Raw genomic sequence first — 21,013 nt, forward strand, 5'->3', positions numbered from 1 at the left:
CCTTCTGCACAGTAAGCATGCATGACTTAAGAAGAAAGCACAGACGGACTAACGAGAAACAAACCTTTTAAACGCATCTGTATATCAAATTTATTTGACGTCAAAAGTTTTTGCCCTTCATTGAAAAATAAACACTGCGTTCCTTTGGCTTAAGATTATTTGGCACACGTTTACACATGCACATTCCAAAGTCTGTTTTGACATTTCCCCTCAGTTAATACTTTTGTTCAATTGAAAATCATTAAAAAGATGATTCACTGTTATGCAGATGACACCCAACTATGAAGTCTGATGATACACTAAAGGTACTTGCTTGATTAAAAATTGGAAAAAGTCCCCCAAAAGTTGTTGTTTTCAGCCTCTAGACTTTTAAACTTGTCCTTACCTGACATTAAAAAAGATGTGTAGCAACAAGATCGCACTATTGCACTATTCCATGCAACATGGGAATTTGTTTAACTTGCAAGTGTAAAACCTAAATAATGTATTTTTGGTCAAATCATAAAAACATTACATGTCAAAACTTTGGCATTTTGGGCTTCTGAGTTGAAAACTCTTCAAACGTAGCTACGCAAGTTTTTATGACTGTTTTTAGGCTCTACATACAAAAGATGAACCCTTTGAGCAAATAATTCACAGAAGTGTCAACTGTTTGAGAATTGATCTTTAATAATTGCTGATTGTGCCCAGCTGGAGTTACATGACACCAAGTTGATTATATATCTAAATAAAGCTGTGCAAGAAAAAGCCTGGAGCAAGATGTGTAAGATTTACAACACTTCAACAGTTCGCCCCAAGCCTTTTCCAACTGTAGGTGCACTAGTAACCAGTGGGAAAAGAAGAAGCCCCTCCCTGGTGGTACAGTGTGAACACCGTGGGCTAAAAGCACGTTCTTGAATGCACGTCATATACCCGGTATGAACGTAGCTTCACATATTAAACATCTGATCCCTGTGAAAAAAATCATTGAACTAGTAGCTTTCGACTTTCAACACACCTATAAAAAAGGATTAAAAATCAAAGGTTTTTCATTAGGCTACTCCTCTAGAACAATGTGTCTTTGACAGAAATCTATTTTTTTTAGATTCCTACATTTTTTTCAGTAATCTGTATGAATTCAAGTGTGTATTATGTCACAGCCTTAAGATATTTAAACAAGAACTGGAAACTTTGAGTTAAAATAGACTTAAAGTAATCAATACAAACAAACGTTTGACTCTTAACAAACAAGTCTAATGTTTTAGGCATTAATATTTACTTCACTGATAGATATTTTAGTTTTAATCAATGCTTTTCTTTATTTCTGACATTAGTTTGATATATCTAGTTGTATTGTCTAAAGTTAATGCTTGAAATAAAAAAATAAATTGTATAAAATTATCGAAGAGCATCTTTATGGAGGCTACAAAGTCGAACTAAAGTGGGATTTCAACCCATTTTATTACAGTGAATTACAGAAACATCATTTAAAAGGTGTAGTAATACCAATTTCAATGTGCAGGTAAGTCTAACATGTTTGTTTTTAATGTCTTATGTGATATTCATTAGTATGTTTTGATTTTCAGGTTTCATTTAGCTGTTTGAAGATCTTTTGCACAAATCAAACTGTGTGAATCTGGATCTCAGTTGGTTGATCCAACAGATCTTCAGCACGGCTCAGGTTTAAAGCCCTGCCCTGTGAAGTGGAGGCTTGGACAGGAGAAGATGAAGGGTGTTAGGGGACGGAAACAGCTGGTGAGAAGCCCAGAGGATATCAATCTGCATGGGGAGGGGGGTGACGGGATGGCAGAAGAAGAGGCCGTCTAATAATATTACTGCCACAAAGGTGTGTGTGTACGTCTGCGTCTCTTCCTCGGGGGATTACAGTTGAGCTAAGAAAGCAAACGTTGGCTGACAGTGTCCGTCTGGCTACTACAAATATGAAACATCCTTCTCTGGATCTGAGCAGCTTTATGGTTTTCAGTTTACAGCTGCTGGGGGATCTGTGGTTATCGTTTGATGGGTCTTGCAAAGCGGTTTCAATACCCACACACAGAAAGTAGGGGGTTTTGGAAATTAGATAAAATGAAGTGATCCAAATTTTCTTGGAGCAATTAAAGTTCCGGTTAAAAGGCAGAGGCAGAAGATGGGAGGAGAAGCTGGGCGGCATCAGTCGCACAGACAGTAATGATGGCGCCACTGCTGTTTAACAATCAAAGATGGGAGGCGGGAGCTTGCAAGGAAGTCTCTCCAGGAAAAATACAGGTGTTTGGTACAATCAAAGCTCAGCTTGCAAAAATGACTGGGTTTGAAGTTGAAAGGGGAGGCAGGAGGTGAGGGAGGGGGTGGCTGTGGTGAGTGACTGCCTGTATAGAATAAAAAAAAAAAAGTTACTCAGAACTGTGGGCAGGTCTCTCCTCCAGGATTTTGAATAATTAACAAGGATAAGGAAGCTGACTACTAGGTGCTTACTGTTTACTTAGCTTGGATTTTTTTCTCCCCCCTTTGCTGTGGAAGGGAAGTGAGGCTTTACCCCAACGAGCTCTCTGGAGGCTGACGTGTTGGCAGGAGGATTTGTCTAGAACACCAGTGCGGTTCCCGTGGGACTCAAAGACAAGCCAACCCATCCACAGGCTGGAAAACCAGAATCAGAACCAGCTTTATCTACAGAAAATGCTGTATACAAAACACACCACCAAAAAAAAAAAAAAAACTAACAGAAACGCTCACATGCAAAATCACAAACTACACTTTAAAAATTCAAACTGATGTATGTGCCTGAGAGAGGGGAAACACTCCAGAAGGTAGTTCCTGACTAATTACTGTAATTAAAAATACAATAGAAACTAACAAGCAAAGATGATGTCTATTTAGGAGGAGTAGTAGCAGAAATATGTATGCCATGTTAAAGTAAAAAAGAAAAGTGCATTTCTTTTTTTTTTTTTTTTTTACTTTTGCTTATTTTTATTTTTGCCCAAAAATCTCATTGAGTTATACGTAGGGGGAAAATCCAGAAAAAGATACGTAAAACTTAGAGTGAAACGTTAAACTTCAAGGATGTTTATTGTAACCAGTGTTGATAAGTCTGTTTGGCGACAGAAGTATAGCTAGAGCCAAATAAAGGTCAACAGCAAACTAGGATGGAGCTGAAGTCACATTTTGTCACATCTCAGCCTGATTAAAAAAAAAGTTGATTTTTTTCTTTTAATGGAAGTTATGTATTTATGGTTAAGTGCCAAAGTTTATGCTTTGTGCACATGTGACCCCCCACCTCACAAAAGAAGAAAAACGAAACATTTTTTAGTCGCCAAGACAATCTTTTTTTTTTTTGAGGTGGCTTTAACTTGTGTTATTTTTCTGATAATGGAAGACAAATAAAAAAATAATTTTAAAAATGTATTTCTGAGTATATCTTTATTGAAATTGTAATAAATCAGGAACAGATGATAAAATACAGTTAAAAAAACGTAATTGTGATGCAGAATATACAAATTCCCTGCTGCATTCCCTTCACAGCGAAGAGGGAAGTGGGCGGAGCTGCTCAGTGCCAAAAGTCCCGCCCACAACTCAAAGAAAATTGTTTTAATGAACTACTACTGCTCTGCAGAAGCTATGTCATAGAAAATGTCACAGTTTTTTTTGTTGTTCGCTATAAACTGCATAATCATGATTTAAAAAAACACTGATAACGCTTTAAAAATAGATCAAAAGATGATTTTGCGGCTTTGAATTACTATAAAAAAGAATCTTCCCTGATTAATGTTGCCAAGCAAAAATTTTGCAATCCCGAGAACAGGTTTGGAAAAAGAAAATTGCCCCAAGAGGCCCCCTTACATGAAATAACTAGTGAAGATTGAAGGACAGTATTTTCTATGTGTTTTAAAGAAATGTATTGCAGACAAAAGCATATTTTCCAGCTCCATAAATTTCAGAGTTTCCAAAAATTATATTTCTTGTATTGGAAATGTCATGTTCTGATTTTTTTGGAGGTCTATGTTATTATTTAAAGAGAGAAATGAATTAAATTTTTGTACACAGGTAGATACGTATATACAGTATTATTCCCCTCTTACTTACAGGGGTTAGGGACCGCGAATACGCCAAATCCGCGAATTATGAAACACTAATATAGGCAGGGGAACACTGTATATACATATAAATACAGTTTTTTATCAGTTTATACATATACATTATATATACAAATAAAAGAAATTTAATAATACTGAATCTATAGGAGTCCATATATTTGTCCTTTTGCCATAAAACTGAAAGAAATCTCGATTAAATTTGAAAAATGTTAATTTCATTCAGATATAGAGATCAAGTGAAGTCATTTATTATTCTTTAACTATTTTATCTGTTTAAAAACCTCAATTACCTTAATGTTTGCATATCTTTAAATGTTTTCTCTGATTATATCCAGACAAGTTGACACAATAAGCTTTGATTTGAGAATTTCTCATAAGATTGTCTCCACTGATTTTGCTCCCTTTGGAATTGTTGGCAGAGCAAAAAATTTGCAAAAGATGTGAGAAAATAACACTTAATGTGCTTCAACTTTTACAGAGAAGCAGAGAGTTGCTGATTTTATCTCTATTAAATCAAACAACATAGATTTCAGGATCTACTTACAAGGAAACTGGTTGAGATAGATAGAAAAAACCCTTAAACTATGCAACTAAAACAGAGATAAACATTAAAATTCCTCCATGGTGTGTAAACCTGAGGGCTTAGGTGTGTATTATGATATAGAACATCATTATCCAGGTAATGCTGAAGGATCTGTGCCTAAGAAGTATCTTGTTGGTGCTGGAGTTGTGGTTTGTTTAAACTGAGTTTGATGAATTTTTAGATGTAAAGTTATGGGAAAAAAGATTTTAAACGACAAATTTGACATTTTTGAGCATTCTAATTTAATTTAAGCGCTTGAAATGGGAATTACTAATCTTTGCCTTTAGTCCCAGAAAACAAATAAATAAGATAATACTAAGAATTTTTGACTTAATTTTTAGATTAAAATAGGGGAAATACAATATAAGATCAAATTGTTCGATCTTTCTTCATTGGAAAGGTTGTGGTGGGATTTTATTGATTATTATGTGTGGAGTCTTAGACTTTAAACAGTCCTTACTTGCTGGGAGAAAAAGTATTAAACAAGATTTTAGGGGGAAAAAATATGTTTTTAATAAGGATGATGATGTCATATACAGGTTCCTATGCTACCTTTTGATATCCAACACATATATTTCTCATAAAAACAACCAAAATAATTTGCGAAAAATTTTTACAATTTATCAAGCAAGTTGCTTTTTCAGCAATAACGGCTTCTAAAGCAAAACAAATTAATTTTCATGTAGAGAACAAAGATGGGAGCCATTCCAAAGAATCCCAGATAGATATTTAAAATACAAGTCATGTTTTCTCGTCATTAACTCATACACAGAAAAGAAAGTAATATGCGTCAAAACGGGTTTGACGTCATACTAGTCATATATTTATTGAAGCGTTTTGTATTTAATTTCTGAGTCCCTAAAGGGACACAGAAGTATAAAAAGAAAATTAGTACTTTCTGCTGCTCATCAAGTTCCGTGTGAGACCGAGAAACTATCTGGTGTGCACCAGAACCAACACTATTTTTTTTACTTATATGGCCCTTTAGTACAGAGAACCTAAAGGTGCATATCCATTCTTTAGAGGCTCCATACATTTTTTTTAAAGGGAGGTCATCTTCTGCTTAACTGAGATTTTTGTTGGCCATAACTACAACAGTACCTTTGGTCTTCCATTTCCTTACTATGTTCCTCACAGTGGAAATTTCTGAGCTAGCTTCTTATGTCCTTCCCCTAAACCACAATGCTGAACAATCTTTGTTTTCAGGACATTAATTGTTTTGAGGTTTCCAGTCTTCAGAGAAGATGCAGTGAGAGGAACAACTTACACCTTAAATACCCTTTCTCATGATCGGCTTCACCTGTGCATGTAGGTCAAGAGTCAATAAGCTTACCAAACCAATTTTGTTCTCAAATAATTAGTGCACTTGCCTACTTTTGTTTAAGTAATTATTTCACACTTTCTGTAAATCCTATTAACTTCATTTCACTTCTCAAATATCACTGTGTTTGTCTACTTTATGACATATTTACCTGAAATTGCTGATTCAAACAAGCAATGATTTATGAAGGAAAATCTTGAAAATGATCAGGGGTGCTTGAACTTTTTCATACGACTGTATATTATATTAGGTGTAAATTTGAGTTTTGAATAAATCAAATTACAGATGCAATACATTTTTGAAGTTAAGAAAGCCTATGATGGCCCTGAAATTCAAATCAATTCAACAAACCATTCGATACAAAAACTCTTTAAAGATCACAACGACAATTGAAAATGCATAACAAATATTATATTTTAAAAAATAATTAAATTTTAGAAAAAAAAAAAAAAAGTTCTAGAAACCAAAATAAATCATTCCGTAAAGGAAAGATAGTTTCCAGAAGACAAATTGAAGTGTTAGAAAAACAAAACACAGACAAATCTTAAAAGGTGCATTATGGGACATCTGGGTTCTGGTTGTGTTTCCATGTGGACATTTCCTTTTGATTTCCGTGAATTAATTTTGATTTCCGATCAAAAACATTTTTTTTCTTCATTACGGAAACCAAAATAGGAGTGGCAGGTGGTACTGGACTACTGGAAATTACATTTCACGTCCCATTCAAAGTTGTTAAAACTGCTCTCTTCTGCCACTAGATTACAGTGGTCAATTGGGGAACTGCAAGGTTTGGTATTTCCAGATTTGTTTCAAATTAATAAAAAATATTTAAAATGTTTGTTTTTTTTCAACGCATTTGCGGATTTTTTTAAATGATTGACTGAATTACATCAGGGCTCAATCAGTGTAAAAAGAAAAAACAATACTATCATTTCCCTACATATACAAACTCGTGGAAAAAAAAGAGAATGTAAGCAAAGGCAGAAATAAAACTGTCAAACAAACTATCACAACACAGTTAAAACAAGGAGAATTTGTATACTACTGGCTCGAAACGACACTATAATTAAATGTTATTAAGAAGAGACTTTCTCATTGTGCTTCATTGTACTCTCGGAAATGTGCTAACATTTTAAAGATGTCCGTAAACACCATTTAGACGAGGTGTGTGGTCCTAAGCTCCCGCATGTGCATCATTCCGAAACACAAAAGATATTTTTTAATTCAAATCCAATAAATGTTCTATGTTAACCTGAACTTGTGGTTCTCTCTGGATCAAGCTGTTCAGGTGATTTCTTTAAAAGTTGCAGCAGGTGCGTTGGAGCTGCCAGGTTTTGTCCTTGTGCTTTCAGGACGTGACCGGAACATAATCAGGTCAGGCTCAGCATTTTTAAAGTGCTGCTTCAGAGAAAGAGGAGCACTGTGAGGTAGGAAGTCCCTTCCCGCCGGCCTGTCTGTGGTCTGTGTTTGTGAGGTGATTTGAAGCTGCTCCACCAACATGCCGCGACAGGAAAGGAATTAACTCTGAGAAGAGACAACATTAAAAAAAGAAGGGGAAGTCAAAGGAAAAAGATGTTAAAAGTTTTAAATGTCTTGATTCAAAGCCAACTACACCTCCACATGTTATGGGACATTTGGCACACACTCTTGAGTCCATGCTTGGATTGTTCACAACTGTTTTTTTTCTTTTTGTTCTCTGAATGAGCAGACATCTCTGTTGTTTTGGCAGGTAAGGCCATACTGGTGTGATAATGTTCCTGGGCTTTAGGCTGGGCCAAACCGCCGCTCAGGAGGGTCTGGCAGGTCCACAGAAGGCACTCACTCACATGCTTGGGTTAATGCACTCATGCTGTAAACTGATCTTCTCAAGACAATGTGACATGAGATAATCCGAATGTAATGTGTTTGAGATTTAGGTCAGATTTCACATCATTAACTGAGTGGTTTTTAAAGAATGTCAAACAGAGCAAAAGTAAAGTTCAATACAGTTGAGTTTCTCCTTAAAAATCGAAAATTTTACCATTTTAAAAATCAATACATTGAAAACAAAGAAATCACACAACCACAAATATTCAGTTACATCTTGGGACAGTTTAGAGGTCTACAAAAACATACAAAGTACAAGCAACCTTGTCATTTTTGATAGTTTAAAAATAATGATAATTAATTCCAATGGAAGTCAAGTGTGATTTTGTTCTTTCCTCGGAACACTTCAAATGTTCATTCTTCTTAATAAAATATTTACCCAAAACATAAAGTTGCAACTAAAATGACAAGTCATGTGAAAATGTTTGCTTTTTTACTTTTTTTCTGATTTTTTTTTCCCCAGCCTTTAATCATTAAAGTGAAGCTGCATTCAAACCAGATGCGATTCGTGCTATAGGAGAGGCCAGATTTAATATTAAGTCAGAGGTACAGACGCGATCTGAGATCCTGCGGCGCGATTTGTAAACTTTGGCGAAGTCGCCATGTCCCATCAACCAATCAAGGACTCAGCTTTGGGTATGTTTTCAGTGACTCGATTAGAGAGTGAAGTACAAATCCAATATGGCGGATCAATTGAGTTCTAGTTCTGAACTTCCATCCGTCCCTTTCGGGAATGAAGCTCGCCCCCGCTACTGTGGGACGACAAATGGTCGCCAGTCTGTCACATGGCCCATGGAGCTGGAGTGATATGGCTACACTGGCTCCTTGGCAGAGCTTGCAGAAATTCAGATGTTTTTCTTATTTTCATTAATACAACAATAATAAAAATGATCCCTTAGCTCAAATTTGCATTTCTGAGTATTTCTTTATTCTAATTGTTCTGAATCAAGAGCAGACAAAAAAGAAAAAGAGTGTATTTGTGTTTAGTCTAAATATGCTCAAGCGAACCCTGGTACCAGAAACCGCTCCCAGACCCATCTTTTAATGTGGCCTTGGTTGGTTTTCATTGGACTGAGCTTCGGCTCACTCTGAGATCTCTCAGTCTAAATAGGCTCTGTGCTCTGAAAGGAACAACTGGACCAAAACGGCCACCGTAGCCGTGGGATGTAACCAATGAGACAAAGCAATTCATTGAAATGTGGTCATTAAAACAACTTTTGGACTCTAATGATGGTTTTATCCTTTTTTGCTGCCATCACGTGTTCACTGTGATGCACATTGTCATTTTCATATTATAGTAAAATAAATCTACCACGTCTCAATCCAAATTTCCAATTTTGGTTATAATTGATTTATTCATTTTAATACGATTTTATAATAAAATAGATTGATTCAATTAGCAACTTTCCTCAGACAGATTGATCTGGCTGGATCATAGGAAAGAATTCATCAATTAAGTTGAATAATCGTTACATCCCTAATTGCTTGTCAATGTCTGAAAAAAATGATTAGCCTGACTAAAAAGAACAGTCTTTACTGTCACAAAAAGCATTTTTAGACGTTTATTTCTTAATTACGCTTTCATCAGCAGAACTTGACAGTGGCTGCAGTCCAGTGCTATCTGAATACATGCACAAAGTCTTAGATGTTCACGTATTGAGATCTTTAACTGGCTTTCAATGCATGTATGTTTAATGTAAGGTTGTTCTGTTTTTGGAGTCGGGAGCATTACATTTAATATTAATACTTAAAGGATGAAGGGGAACGTTGATGCTTCATAGTAATTTATAGAAACATCAGAATTCCAGACTGAAATTTAGGAACTTTAATGAAGTCCCTCATCTGTTTTTTACTCTTGTTTTACTACTTTCTAATTCATTTTTCATTTGTTTTTGGATAAGCGTCCCACTCCTCTGACATCAAGTTTCCATTTTATTTTCCAGGAAGCTGTTACACCTCAAATTTCCTCTGAAATGTAAAAAGGAAGCTGGTAATGCTGAGATGATCCCTCCTCATGCAGACCTTCACCTCCTCCTCCTCTTCCTCCTCCTCACTCACCTCTTCAAAGAAGGAGGGGGCGGAGCCTGAAGCGGCTCTAGACAAACAGGCTGTCATAAAGTTAGTCAGTGCTGGGAAGGCTGCTCACCTGAGCGCCGGGGACGGAGAAATATGATGAGGATTTTATTTTTCTGGAGGCATTTCTCGAGGAGCAGCAGAACTGATGTTTTAGAGGGGAAAACAGCTCCAAAGGTGAACAGGTATTTTTCTTTAAGCGTTAAACATTTGGTGCAAACAACTACACACTGCAGGGTTTATCCTCCAGGTTTTTTCTCATTTTTTATGTTTGTCTTGCAGTAATGTCTCAGGTGCAGCCAGAAGCACATGTTAAACAATTTGAGGACATTTGAGTTTATTTACTAAAAGATTGATCTTTATGTTAAAGAAAAAATAATAACATTAAGACTAAGATTTCCTTTATTAATCCCGTAGGGAAATTAAGTTGTATTAGCAGCATATTTCAAGCACAAAAAAAAAATAATAAAATCAAAATTAGACTCCAAGTTTAAAATTAAACAAGGATTCTTTTAGTTTTAACAATAAAAAAAAATTCAAATTAGATTTTCTTTTAACTTTGTGCTTTCTTTAAATTAATTAAATCTGCTGCAAAGGTAAAGCCTCTTTTGCTTAAAATTACAAAAATGTTAGGAAGTAATTACTTTAAAAAAGTTAAAACTCTGTAAAAACTATGCATGCTTAGAAAAATTAATCTATAAAACTCTTTAAATACAGTTTTTTTTATTCTATTTAAACGCATAAAAAGAGCTGTGCAGCACAGCGCCTAAAGTCTAAAAGAAAAAATAATGACATTCGATTTCAAATACAGTTCATACCATAGTGTACTATACAAATATGGTAAAAATGTGTGTAAATGACTGGAGGGTTTTGTATTTTAGTCACTTAGCGACCGAGTTTTAAGTCTTGCTCTTTTAAATATTTCTAAACGTAATTTTTAAATATGTAAAATACTAGCAAAAGTTGTGATGCAAAAGTATTCAATTTATGAATAAAGTCTTTCAAATATATTTAATAAATATTTTGCAATAAAACTGCAGGAATGATAAACAGAACAGCAGCTTTTTTTTATTTTTGCACTTACATTTTTTGCTTAGTTTTCTGTAGTCATGTTTTCGGACATTTAAAGTTGCAAAAGAAGGTTAAGGAGATTAGGAATAAAATTATTTATAATCATAATTTTTTAGTCATTTAGAAGAAAAAGATTTTACTTAACAATAAAAAATATTCCTTGAATAATAAAAAAATGTGTTGTTCAAATAAATCTGTTGCCGTTTTCAATTGAAAAGTCCTTAGTGTGAAACAGGTTTTCATTTTTCTGTGTGAACGGCTCGAGTGCAGAACTTGATTAAAAGGTTTCCCAAAATATTTAAAACCAAACACAACTTTATTTTTTCTCTCTTTTCTAAAGTTTTTGCTTTGGAATGAAATGCCTCCCCTCTCATCTGAAGGATCTCTGCTCTTCATCCCACAGTTCGACCTCAGAGGAGCAGATTAGCAGAGATTAGAAATACAGCTCAGCATGTCGCCAGTGTAATCCATGCTCAGGTGTGCAGCAAAAAACCAAAAAAAAGAGCTGGCGGGTCAAATCTGTATTTTTGCTGTTTGTTTTGACAGGATTCTCTTGAACTTGGCCGCTGAGCTCGTTAGAGTTGGACTGAAATGCGTTTGAAGTTTGTCATTAAAGGGACTTCTAAAGGTGACCTCTGTGTAAGAGCTGTGCAGCAGCGTCCGCCTCCTGAAACCGGTTCCCACACACTCCGACATCTGGGACCCAAATCTTTCATCTCCTTAGGATTCTAAACTTTCCATTCCGGCACGTTTTTGTTTTTGTCGTAATAAAACCGTCATGGGCCTCAGACTTGTAAAACTCCGACCATGCCGGGTCTTGGTCGGGCAGGTTTTATGACCCCCGGCTCTGTCATTGGGGGCCGACCTAACGCCACCTGTTTCCCTGAGGTACTCGGAGTGCTCGGGGCGGTTTCACAGCCGGAGGAGGATGCCTGAGCCGTGGTTTGTTTACGGTCCTGTCAGCATCAGCAGAGTCTCCGGGTGAAGCGTCCCACTGTAAGTCTGGGCATTCTCCAGAAATTACAGAGCAGTCGCTCCGGCTCCGGGCTGACGTGAAATAAATCAGGCTGACCTTCAATGTCGGACCTTTCATTAGGGGATTCCAAACTAATTGCTTTACGATTTCATTCTGCTTGGAAAGCAACTTGGAGCTGCTGTGACTCAAAGTTTGAGACCAAACTTTGTTTTATAAATTTGCTGCGTGTCATGAATCTTCTGAAGGTGAGATTCTGAAACATATGTTCTTGAAAATCTTTCTAACAGTGCCTACATTTGAGATTCCATCTTTAAAATGACTATTTTGAAAGAAAAAAGCATCAGTTTGGAGTAAAAGTGAAGGTAATAACTGTAAATATTCATCAGAAAATGTAAAAAGCAGATTAATTTTTAAGCTTTGTTCAGTGATAACTTAAAAACTAGTATTTATTAAGGGTGTAGGGAAAAATCCATCTGTCAAAATACTGCAATATTTCATTTTTACAATACTTGCATCAATTTAAAATGCTTATTTATGAGCAAACATAGTTCAGCGTCTTACTTTTGTTTTCCACCTAAACCACTAGTTGGCAGCAGAGCACACTGAGCCTTTTTGAGCAGCTCTACACTGCAACCAAAACAAGATCTTGCGACAATCAACTTGCGTTAAATGTTCAGTCAGCCTCGCGTTTTTTGTTGTTATGAGACATTTACTACTTAGTTTTTACTTGGGATGGATACCGAAACGAAACTCTGTGCCACGACGCTGCAAGTATCAAGTAAAAATGCAGATTGCGGTACTTCATTTGATAAAAGCGAGTGAAGCAGCGAGACATCTACGGAGCTTCAGTCAAAATAGTGAAACATTGTTCTGGTCCAGTCTTGGGATATATCGCGATACGCATCATATCATGAGACGTGAATCGCGATACATATGGTATCGCCACACTCTTGCCAATACACAGCCCTTGTCTTTATCATCTTAGATTTTTATAAAATATTGGCAATATGCTTTCCATTTAACTTTTTTCTTCCCAACAGTAAATTTTGATTTGGTCACCTGCAGTTTTCTTCTCCTTACATATAACATACATGACGGTCAAGTTATCTTTTGAGTTTGTCTACATTCACACTGAAGTGAACCCTATCAGAGCTCAGGCGAGTCGTCCCACCTGCCCCAAAGGAGCAGCCTTGACCAACTCAGTGGCTTTGAAGTAGAGTGTCTGTCCTGAGACTGGAAGGTCATGAGTTCAAATCCATGGACGACTTTTCAAATGGGACCCAATGTCTCCATGTTTGACTCTCAGCATTAAGGGGTTGGATTGGGGGTTTAAACTTCCAAATGGTTATTGAGTGCAGCTGTGTCTGCAGGTCACCCCTCCTCCAGGGGATAGGCCAAATACAGACAACTAATTTCACACACCTAGGTGTGTGACAGCTAATGGGACTTAGACTTTAGAGAGCAGGTCGAACAGGTCATATATGAGCTTTGTATACTTGTACCTGATTGACCTCAAATGAGATTTAAATTTATTCAGGAATTTGGTTTACGTTGAAGAAATGCCAAATTTAAAGCCACTCTTGAGAATAGGAAGATATAGGCTTAGGTGGACTCGGACTCAGGAACTCGGATTTGGTAGTGACCAGTGCCAGCCCTGGTCGTAGAGAACCTAGGAGGCTGCTTAGGGCGACATCTCCTGGAAGGGGGCCCCAAGTTGCAATGATTTTTTTTTTTCACAGTTTAAAACATAACTCTCATTTCGTGTAAACATGTTTTAAAAGGGTAATAATTAAAAGCATGACAAAAATAACTCAAAAGCTTGAGATAATCATTTTGACTGGTGCTGTGCCACTCTTTTCCTGATGCAGCCCCTGTCAAAGCTAGATGGGGGGGGGGGTATCTGTTAGTGCTTCTTTAAAACTTTAAGGATGAAAAAGCAGCAAAACAAGCCCTCAGGGGCAGGTTTAAGGTCAAAAAAGAAAGGAAGAGGAGGAAAAAACTGACTTAAAGACAAAAAGGTTTGTCTGTTTTGTTTTTACATTCAATTGCTTGGGAACCACCACCCCCATTTCGGTCAAAAATACTCTTGTTTTTGGTCAGAAAAGAAGAATTTAACTGGTTTTTAATTTAACCTATTTTTTTTTTCTTGTTTCTAAACCCTTAGCAATGGGAATCTTTAAACACTGGAGATGTCGGTCAAAATACCTACCATGCTGTGAGAGACATGCCAAATGTTAGTGCAGTGGTTAATGCGGCCGCCTTCCAATGCTGAGTTTGGGGGTTTGTGTCCCGGCTACAGAAAAGAATTACTATCCTGAAATTGTTTTAATGGTTATTATTTAATTATTTAGAATTAAAATTAAATTAATACTAATTTTAACATATTCTAGGCAGCTACAGTTGGTAGGTGGGGGGCAATAAATCACGTTTCGTCTAGGGCGTCATGCAGCCCGGGGCTCTAGTAGTGAGCTTTGGATGGCGTGCCAACTATTTGAAAAATTGATCAAGAAGGAGAAATTAATAATCATAGTTTGTGCACGGCTGGAATTATATAACACCAAGTCAGTCATATATCAGAATAGAGCTGTGAAAGAAAAAGTCTGGAACAAAATTCATGAGATTTGCATTGAAATTACCATGCACTAGTATCAGGAGCGACAGTCCTGTGTGAACGCCATATTCTAAGAGTGCATCAAATGTTTACAGAGCATCAAGCTTTCCTGACTCCAGTTTCTACTTTTGCTGAGTTTTCATTTGGCGTCTCTATTTCTTCCTATTAATTCTTTTGGATGTTGATTTATATGACTGAGGTTTATTTTTCTTCATTGTTTATGTTGCAGCTGTAATCTGTCATCTTTGAATCACGGTGCTGATAAAACCTCCGCAAAAGTTTCCTGCCATGCTGAAAGACCTCTTCAGTCTGTTTGTTTCACCCGTTTTGCAAGCTGGTTTGGCACAAAACTTTAACAAGCCTTCCATCACCTGCAGGAATCTGTGGCCCCGCCCCCTTCACTGGCGGCCAGTATGGCCAAAGCACACATTCCTGAGGTGTGTTGGGGACAGGATGCAATCTCAGCGTGCCCTTAATTACACACATGAAGGAACTGTTCTGCTGCTGTTGTTGTAGGACTCTGGATCTCTGTCTCCGGAGCGCCGTCAGTCTGCAGATGTTGGAGCTTTCTTTGCCGCCGGCCTGCAACAGGCGGGGCGTTTTACACGTCTCCGTCTTGTACCTCGCCTGGAGGCCTGTTGTCATAAATCAAGTGTGATTCATTGAAAAAAAACTGGTTCTCCTGTCTGCCAGGCTTCATCTTCACAAACCTCAAAAACATACAAATAGGCTTTGGCCCAGAGCCATACCTCCCTGGAACGTCTTCCTCTACCGAGCTGCTCTCCTGTCAACACTCCCCTTCTTCCTACGGCTCAGAGCGCGTACGGCCGGCACTGTTGTCTTTCTTCGCACTCGTCTTTGACTGTCTTCTATGGGAAGTACCTGGCAGCGGATGCATGTGGCAGGCCTCTGTCTGGACACGTTTAACCCCCGTCGATGTCTTTACGGACATGCAGCGTGAGAACAGTTGTATCCATGGCGATGGGAAAGGGGGGGGGGGTTCTTCTATTGTTTTTTCAAATGATGACAAATATTTGGAAGCAAAAGTGTGAAGCTTTAATTCAGGAATGAAAGATTGAATTCAAGTTTGTTTCTTTCTGCTACGGCTTCTCCTCACCTCTGCATCTATCCTTCCAAACGGAGAGATACGGATAAAATACTGTCTTCAAAATCAAACGCTACTACCGCTCAGTGAAATCATTAATAGTCGCCGCTCATCCACATTAGCATGTAGCTACCAGTGGTCAGAAAATTCTTAACATAGGTTTTATATCTTTAGAAAGTCATGCTAAAACAAAAAGTCATTACTTACATTTAAGTGTAAACTTCTGAGCTTCAGAGCACACACACATGAAGACATGTGTTTATCCTCCACGCCACAAATGCAACAAGAATAGCCTGTCCCAAGTTTTTACAGCTCCGCCTTAAAAACACTTTTGGACACCAGTACTGCTTCAAATGACTACAATTTGAGCTATTGGGAGTATTCAGAGAGGGTGGGAAGCAATCTACCCAAATCTGCAAAATCCAATCTGTAGTGAGTCACAAAGACGATTACGTTTTGTTGTGCCTTTTTAAACCTTTGCGTTTATGGTGACATGACTTCGTCTTTCTATTCCAATGCCAAGTATGAAAACAGATTGAATTTTGGACACTTTTGAACATGAAAACAGAAACCCACCCTGTATCCCAGTGTCAAAGACCCACTCAGATGAAAAATGTGTCTTTGGTGTTTTTAACATGTTCTTGTAGCATATTTCTATTGATAGAGGACATATTAAAGAAAAATACGTTAAAAAATGCTTTTCTAAGTATTTCTTTATTTTTGTGAATCAGGAGCAGAAAAGCGCTGTTTGCAAAAGAGCATATTTGTGATGTAGAGGAATAGATCCATGAACGTCTTCGTTTTCCTGGTCTGAGCTGGTATCCAAATCAAAACTGTCTGGATCGCTCCATGCTGTAAACTTGTGGTAGAGCATGTAAACTGTTTTTTTTTTTTCATTTTCTGCAGAATCCCTTGGAACTGAAGTAATTGTGTAAACGGTTGACGAGTTTTGGTTATTCAAAGAACTAAAACTCGTGGGCTAAAGGGTCAAAGAAACAGACCAAAAAGACAGTGTTTGGCTAATGCTATGTCACGCTCAGCTACAACTGCCATCTAATGTTTAATACAATTACAACATAATGTTAAAAAATAACTGGCATTTCCACATCTCAACACTGGTGGAAAAAAACATTCCTAAGAGTGATGTGTTTTAGATGGACAGTGTAGTACTGTTTAAATGCAAAATGTACTTTTAAAATGAACTCCAAATGAAAAGGAAATGGTTGACCACCTATTAAAGCGTAACAGGTACTTCCATGTGGCAGACCTCAGAGATTAGATATTTTTCAGTTGGGCTGGGATTGTATTAGTCTCCGCCTAGAGAACTAGTAAACATACTGTGAGTTATTAGGAGATAAACTTAATTTATCCACAAAATAAACTGCGTAAGGTTGCTGTGTAGACGGGAGTCTGGGCTGATATTGTTGGCCCTGGCACCAGAATCACTGGTAGTTAGTGATGACAGATGCATGGGTTTCATTCTAAAATAGCAAACACACCTACCATATCAATGTTTGAAACTCTTTCATTAGTTGAGTAGAAAAAACAGAACTGTGAAGGTGAAGATTGATGCTCTTGATAATCTTATCAAATGAAAGTAGCTCAGTCGATGATGAAGTCACTGATTCAACAAGTCGTCCCACTTATACTACGGTCACAAATACAACCTCCACATCGCTTGATGGGGAGGCATCTGCAGAATCTTTAAGATTTAATGCCAAATTCTCTTATTGGGCTTCAAACCAGTAATTGTAAAAAAGCAGAAAGTCAGTCATAACAACAAACAAAAGTCGAATGCTAAACTAAACTAAACAGGCTAAACTAAGCAGACTAAACAAAACTGGTTATCTCTGTCCTTAGTGGGAAAGAGGTACAACACATGAATTGCACTGCACCAAACAGAAGCACAGATAGCTAAATAGAATAAATAATAAAGAATTTACACACCGTCCAGTCAGGGCTGTGGCACAATTTCATAATGGCATAAACCCCGCCTGTCCCTGGACTGCCATCGCTCAGCCTCAGAATGTGTCCGGGCGACCACTGACTAATGTCCAGTCCAGAAAAATTGTCCAATAGCCGTAAAATTTTAACATTTCCCTAAAATCTCCGCGGCCACCTGCCAAATTTTGTGAAAAATTTGCATTTAGGTTGCCGTGCTGTGGCATCTTTGTATTTGTGTACCTATAATGAGCAGTACAGAGCTTTTTAATCATTAAAGTGGGACAACTTGTAAAGTTGTTGACTGAAAACAAATTTTTTGCCCCACTTTACATCCCATGTCACCCTCAGTGAAAACATGTCCCATCAATTTCATGTAGAGTTCTCAATTTAGTGGTTCTCAAGAACTTTTAACATGGCTAGCTAAAACCGCTAACGATATTTTTTGTTTCTTTTTGCAGATCTTTTTAATGTAAGCTCATTTGGCCATGTGCTGATCATCTGCTTTACCTAAGAAGACCTCCATTCATCTACAGTCCTGCTTACGAACCAGCTGCTCACATGGCCCACCCGTACGAGCCGTGGCTGAGGACAGCACCACCTAGTGGCAGCTCAGAAGACATGAACATTCCCTCCTGGTGGGACCTCCATCGTGATGTGCAACCAGGGAGCTGGATTGACCTGCAGACTGCGCAAGGGTTGCCTCCTGTGAGTCCAGGGAGCTCCATGGGGCTTCAGCCCTCTTTAGGGCCCTATGGGTCCGACCCACAACTGTGCACGCTGCCTCCAGCCCAGCTAGCTCCGGCGTCGCACTCGCCCCACCTTTTTCCTCAAGATGGCTTCAAGATGGAGCCGATGGCCTCCGATATGCTGCAGCAGGAGGCGTTCTCCCTGGAAGAACCTCCGGAGACCTCCGTGTCCCATCGGCCCAAACCGCAGCGCCGTTCCTCCTCCAGGGGCGCCGGGCAAGCGGTGTGCCGCTGCCCCAACTGCGTCCACGCAGAACAGATGGGCCAGAGCCCCGATGACAGCAGGAGGAAGCACATGCACAACTGCCACATCCCCGGATGCGGCAAGGCCTACGCCAAAACCTCCCACCTGAAGGCCCACCTGCGCTGGCACAGCGGCGACCGGCCCTTCGTCTGCAACTGGCTCTTCTGCGGCAAAAGATTCACACGCTCGGATGAACTGCAGCGCCACCTACAGACACATACCGGCGCTAAAAAGTTCAGCTGTGCTCTGTGTCCCAGGGTGTTCATGCGCAATGATCACCTTGCAAAGCACATGCGCACGCACGAGTCCCCACCGGGACAGGGCGAGGAGCGGGTGAATGGAGAGGGGAGGGCGGAGAAAGGCTTTGATGGGGCCACGCCCACGCAGTCCACGTCTGACGGAGGAGAGCCCCCGCTGAAGCTGAAGTGTGAGGCAGACCCCTCAGGCCAGGCCAGCTAACTTCACCTCCTTTAGTTCCGGGCACCCCGGCTGCTTCCCGCTCTGATACAGAGGTGGCGTAGAATTGCAATAGAATAGAGAGTAGGTGAAAAACAGAAATGCGTTAAGGAGAGGCTGTTTGGAGCTCGCAGAAACAGGATGTCCTTCTGGGGTAGAAGGTCGCAAAGGTTGCTGAGCTGAAGCGAGAGCTGCAACCAGGAGGAGGCCAAACAAGATGGCGACCGGTCTGAAACATGTCAGACCTGCAACAAAAACAGACCCGTTCTGGAAAAAATGATGAACATTTCTTTATATGAAAGTTTGTTTACCGTCAAATGAAACACAATTACATAATATAATATGATACTAAGATAGAGTTTTTGACAATGTGACAGCTGATCACCAAAAGCGTGTTTATTTTCACACAGTCTGACAGCAGAAAGGACTTGATGACAGTCAAACAATGACACAATGTGAACAGGTATTCAGGACGGAGCAAACCAAAGCAGCGCATTACTTCAGAGAGGAGGAAGACAAATCACAACAAGCTGAGCCTGAACGCTCAAAGAGCCGTCTAGAAGTGGAAGCTGACCTGGATGGGAAACTGGTTTCTGTCGGAACACGTTGAAGACAGCAGGAAACAACAAATCCATCAATGTTTTGCTCTCAACAGTGGATCAAAAAGGCAGTAATATGAAAAAGAGAACCAGTGGTGAGATCCATCCTCTTTCTCTCAGCACCACTTTGTGTTTTTCCGTGAATTGTTTTGGTTTGGTGACAGTTTTTCTATGGAAGTCTTAAGACACCATGAATGCATGCAGTTTGAATTATTTTATCTTCATAAAGTGAAGAGTTTACAGCACAAAGTTCACAGTAATGAAGTTTTGTTTGAAAATAAAACTTTTTAAATGACAGAATCATAATTTTGGACACAGTTTTATAGACAATTGAGTTATTTTTTCTTTTATAAACACTGAAATAGTATATTTGCTGTCTAATTGTGGGTTTATATGACAGTAATTGGTTCTAGGAAAGAGAAAAAAAACGTTAATGCTGACAAAAATTAATGGAATAGGATTAAAAGGCTAGCAAAAAAAACTATCAACAATTTCAGCAAAAGCATAAATCATCATTTTAAGATTTGTTTCATAGATTTTCATCATCCCCCCTGAGTTTGTGTTTTCAGTCAGTGTGCAAGAATGCCTCAAAACTTAGACATACAAAGACATATTAGTGGATCAAGATGGCTGCTGTTGCCGTCTGTGGGTGGAAAATATTAACAATTTGTCCTATTTTGTGTTTTATTAACAAATTTAAACATAAAAAAAACACTAGTCTTCCACAGCTATGTGTGAAATTTGCCTTCACACCACAAACTTCCCCAATCAAAAAGTATTCTATTTAAGTGTACTACTAGTATACTTCGTTTATGGTAAAAGTGAGGCAGTATACTTTACATTTTTATATACTATATTGTAAATTTCAAATGTACCAAATTAGTCTACTTACTAAAGTATACTTACTATACTTGTACTAAAGTACTACTGAAAAAATCAAAATAAAAACATACTTTTTACTAAGGGTTGCTTAGGTTTGGTGGTTTAAATCCTCCCCAAACCCAATTCTGTGTCAAGCAAGGTAAGATTGAGTGTAATTTTTTATAGTTTTAGGTATGATCTGACAGGATTGGAACTCACAACCTCTCAGATTCAGGGCAAAAATCCAATTTATTTGTCTTAATACCATGCTTGATTTGTAAGAATTAACAGCTTTTATTATCCCAAGATAACTTAGCTGTCTAAATATTTATCATGAATTAGTTTTTGTAAAATATTGGAAAAAAATGTTTGAACAAGAATAGCACCAATTTGAAAAAACTAACAGACAAAAAAAAAAAAAAACATGTCCGCTATTAGCGTCATCAGATATTTACAAAACCCGCTCAATTTTCTTCTTTTTTGTTCTACT

The 21,013-nt window shown here is 38.2% G+C and overlaps 2 protein-coding genes across 4 annotated transcripts in view; one reads left to right on the forward strand and one right to left on the reverse strand.

Moving 5' to 3' along the window:
• The window catches only part of scrn2 (secernin 2), a 38,133-nt gene that overhangs the window by 14,869 nt on the left and 2,251 nt on the right, over positions 1 to 21,013 (reverse strand). The gene's annotated exons all lie outside the window — the stretch shown is intronic.
• LOC112157029 (transcription factor Sp6-like) lies at positions 9,992 to 19,779 on the forward strand. Of its 2 annotated transcripts, none has more exons than XM_024289468.2 (2): positions 9,992 to 10,087; positions 18,076 to 19,779. In XM_024289468.2, the coding sequence occupies exon 2, from the start codon at positions 18,176 to 18,178 to the stop codon at positions 19,064 to 19,066; it is 891 nt and encodes a 296-aa protein (XP_024145236.1). In that variant the 5' UTR covers positions 9,992 to 10,087; positions 18,076 to 18,175; the 3' UTR covers positions 19,067 to 19,779. The 2 variants fall into 2 exon arrangements, with proteins under 2 accessions (XP_024145236.1, XP_024145235.1); XM_024289467.2 differs by having other exon boundaries at positions 10,004 to 10,095.

This window comes from Oryzias melastigma, linkage group LG1, assembly GCF_002922805.2.
Source record: "Oryzias melastigma strain HK-1 linkage group LG1, ASM292280v2, whole genome shotgun sequence".
NCBI lineage: Eukaryota > Metazoa > Chordata > Actinopteri > Beloniformes > Adrianichthyidae > Oryzias > Oryzias melastigma.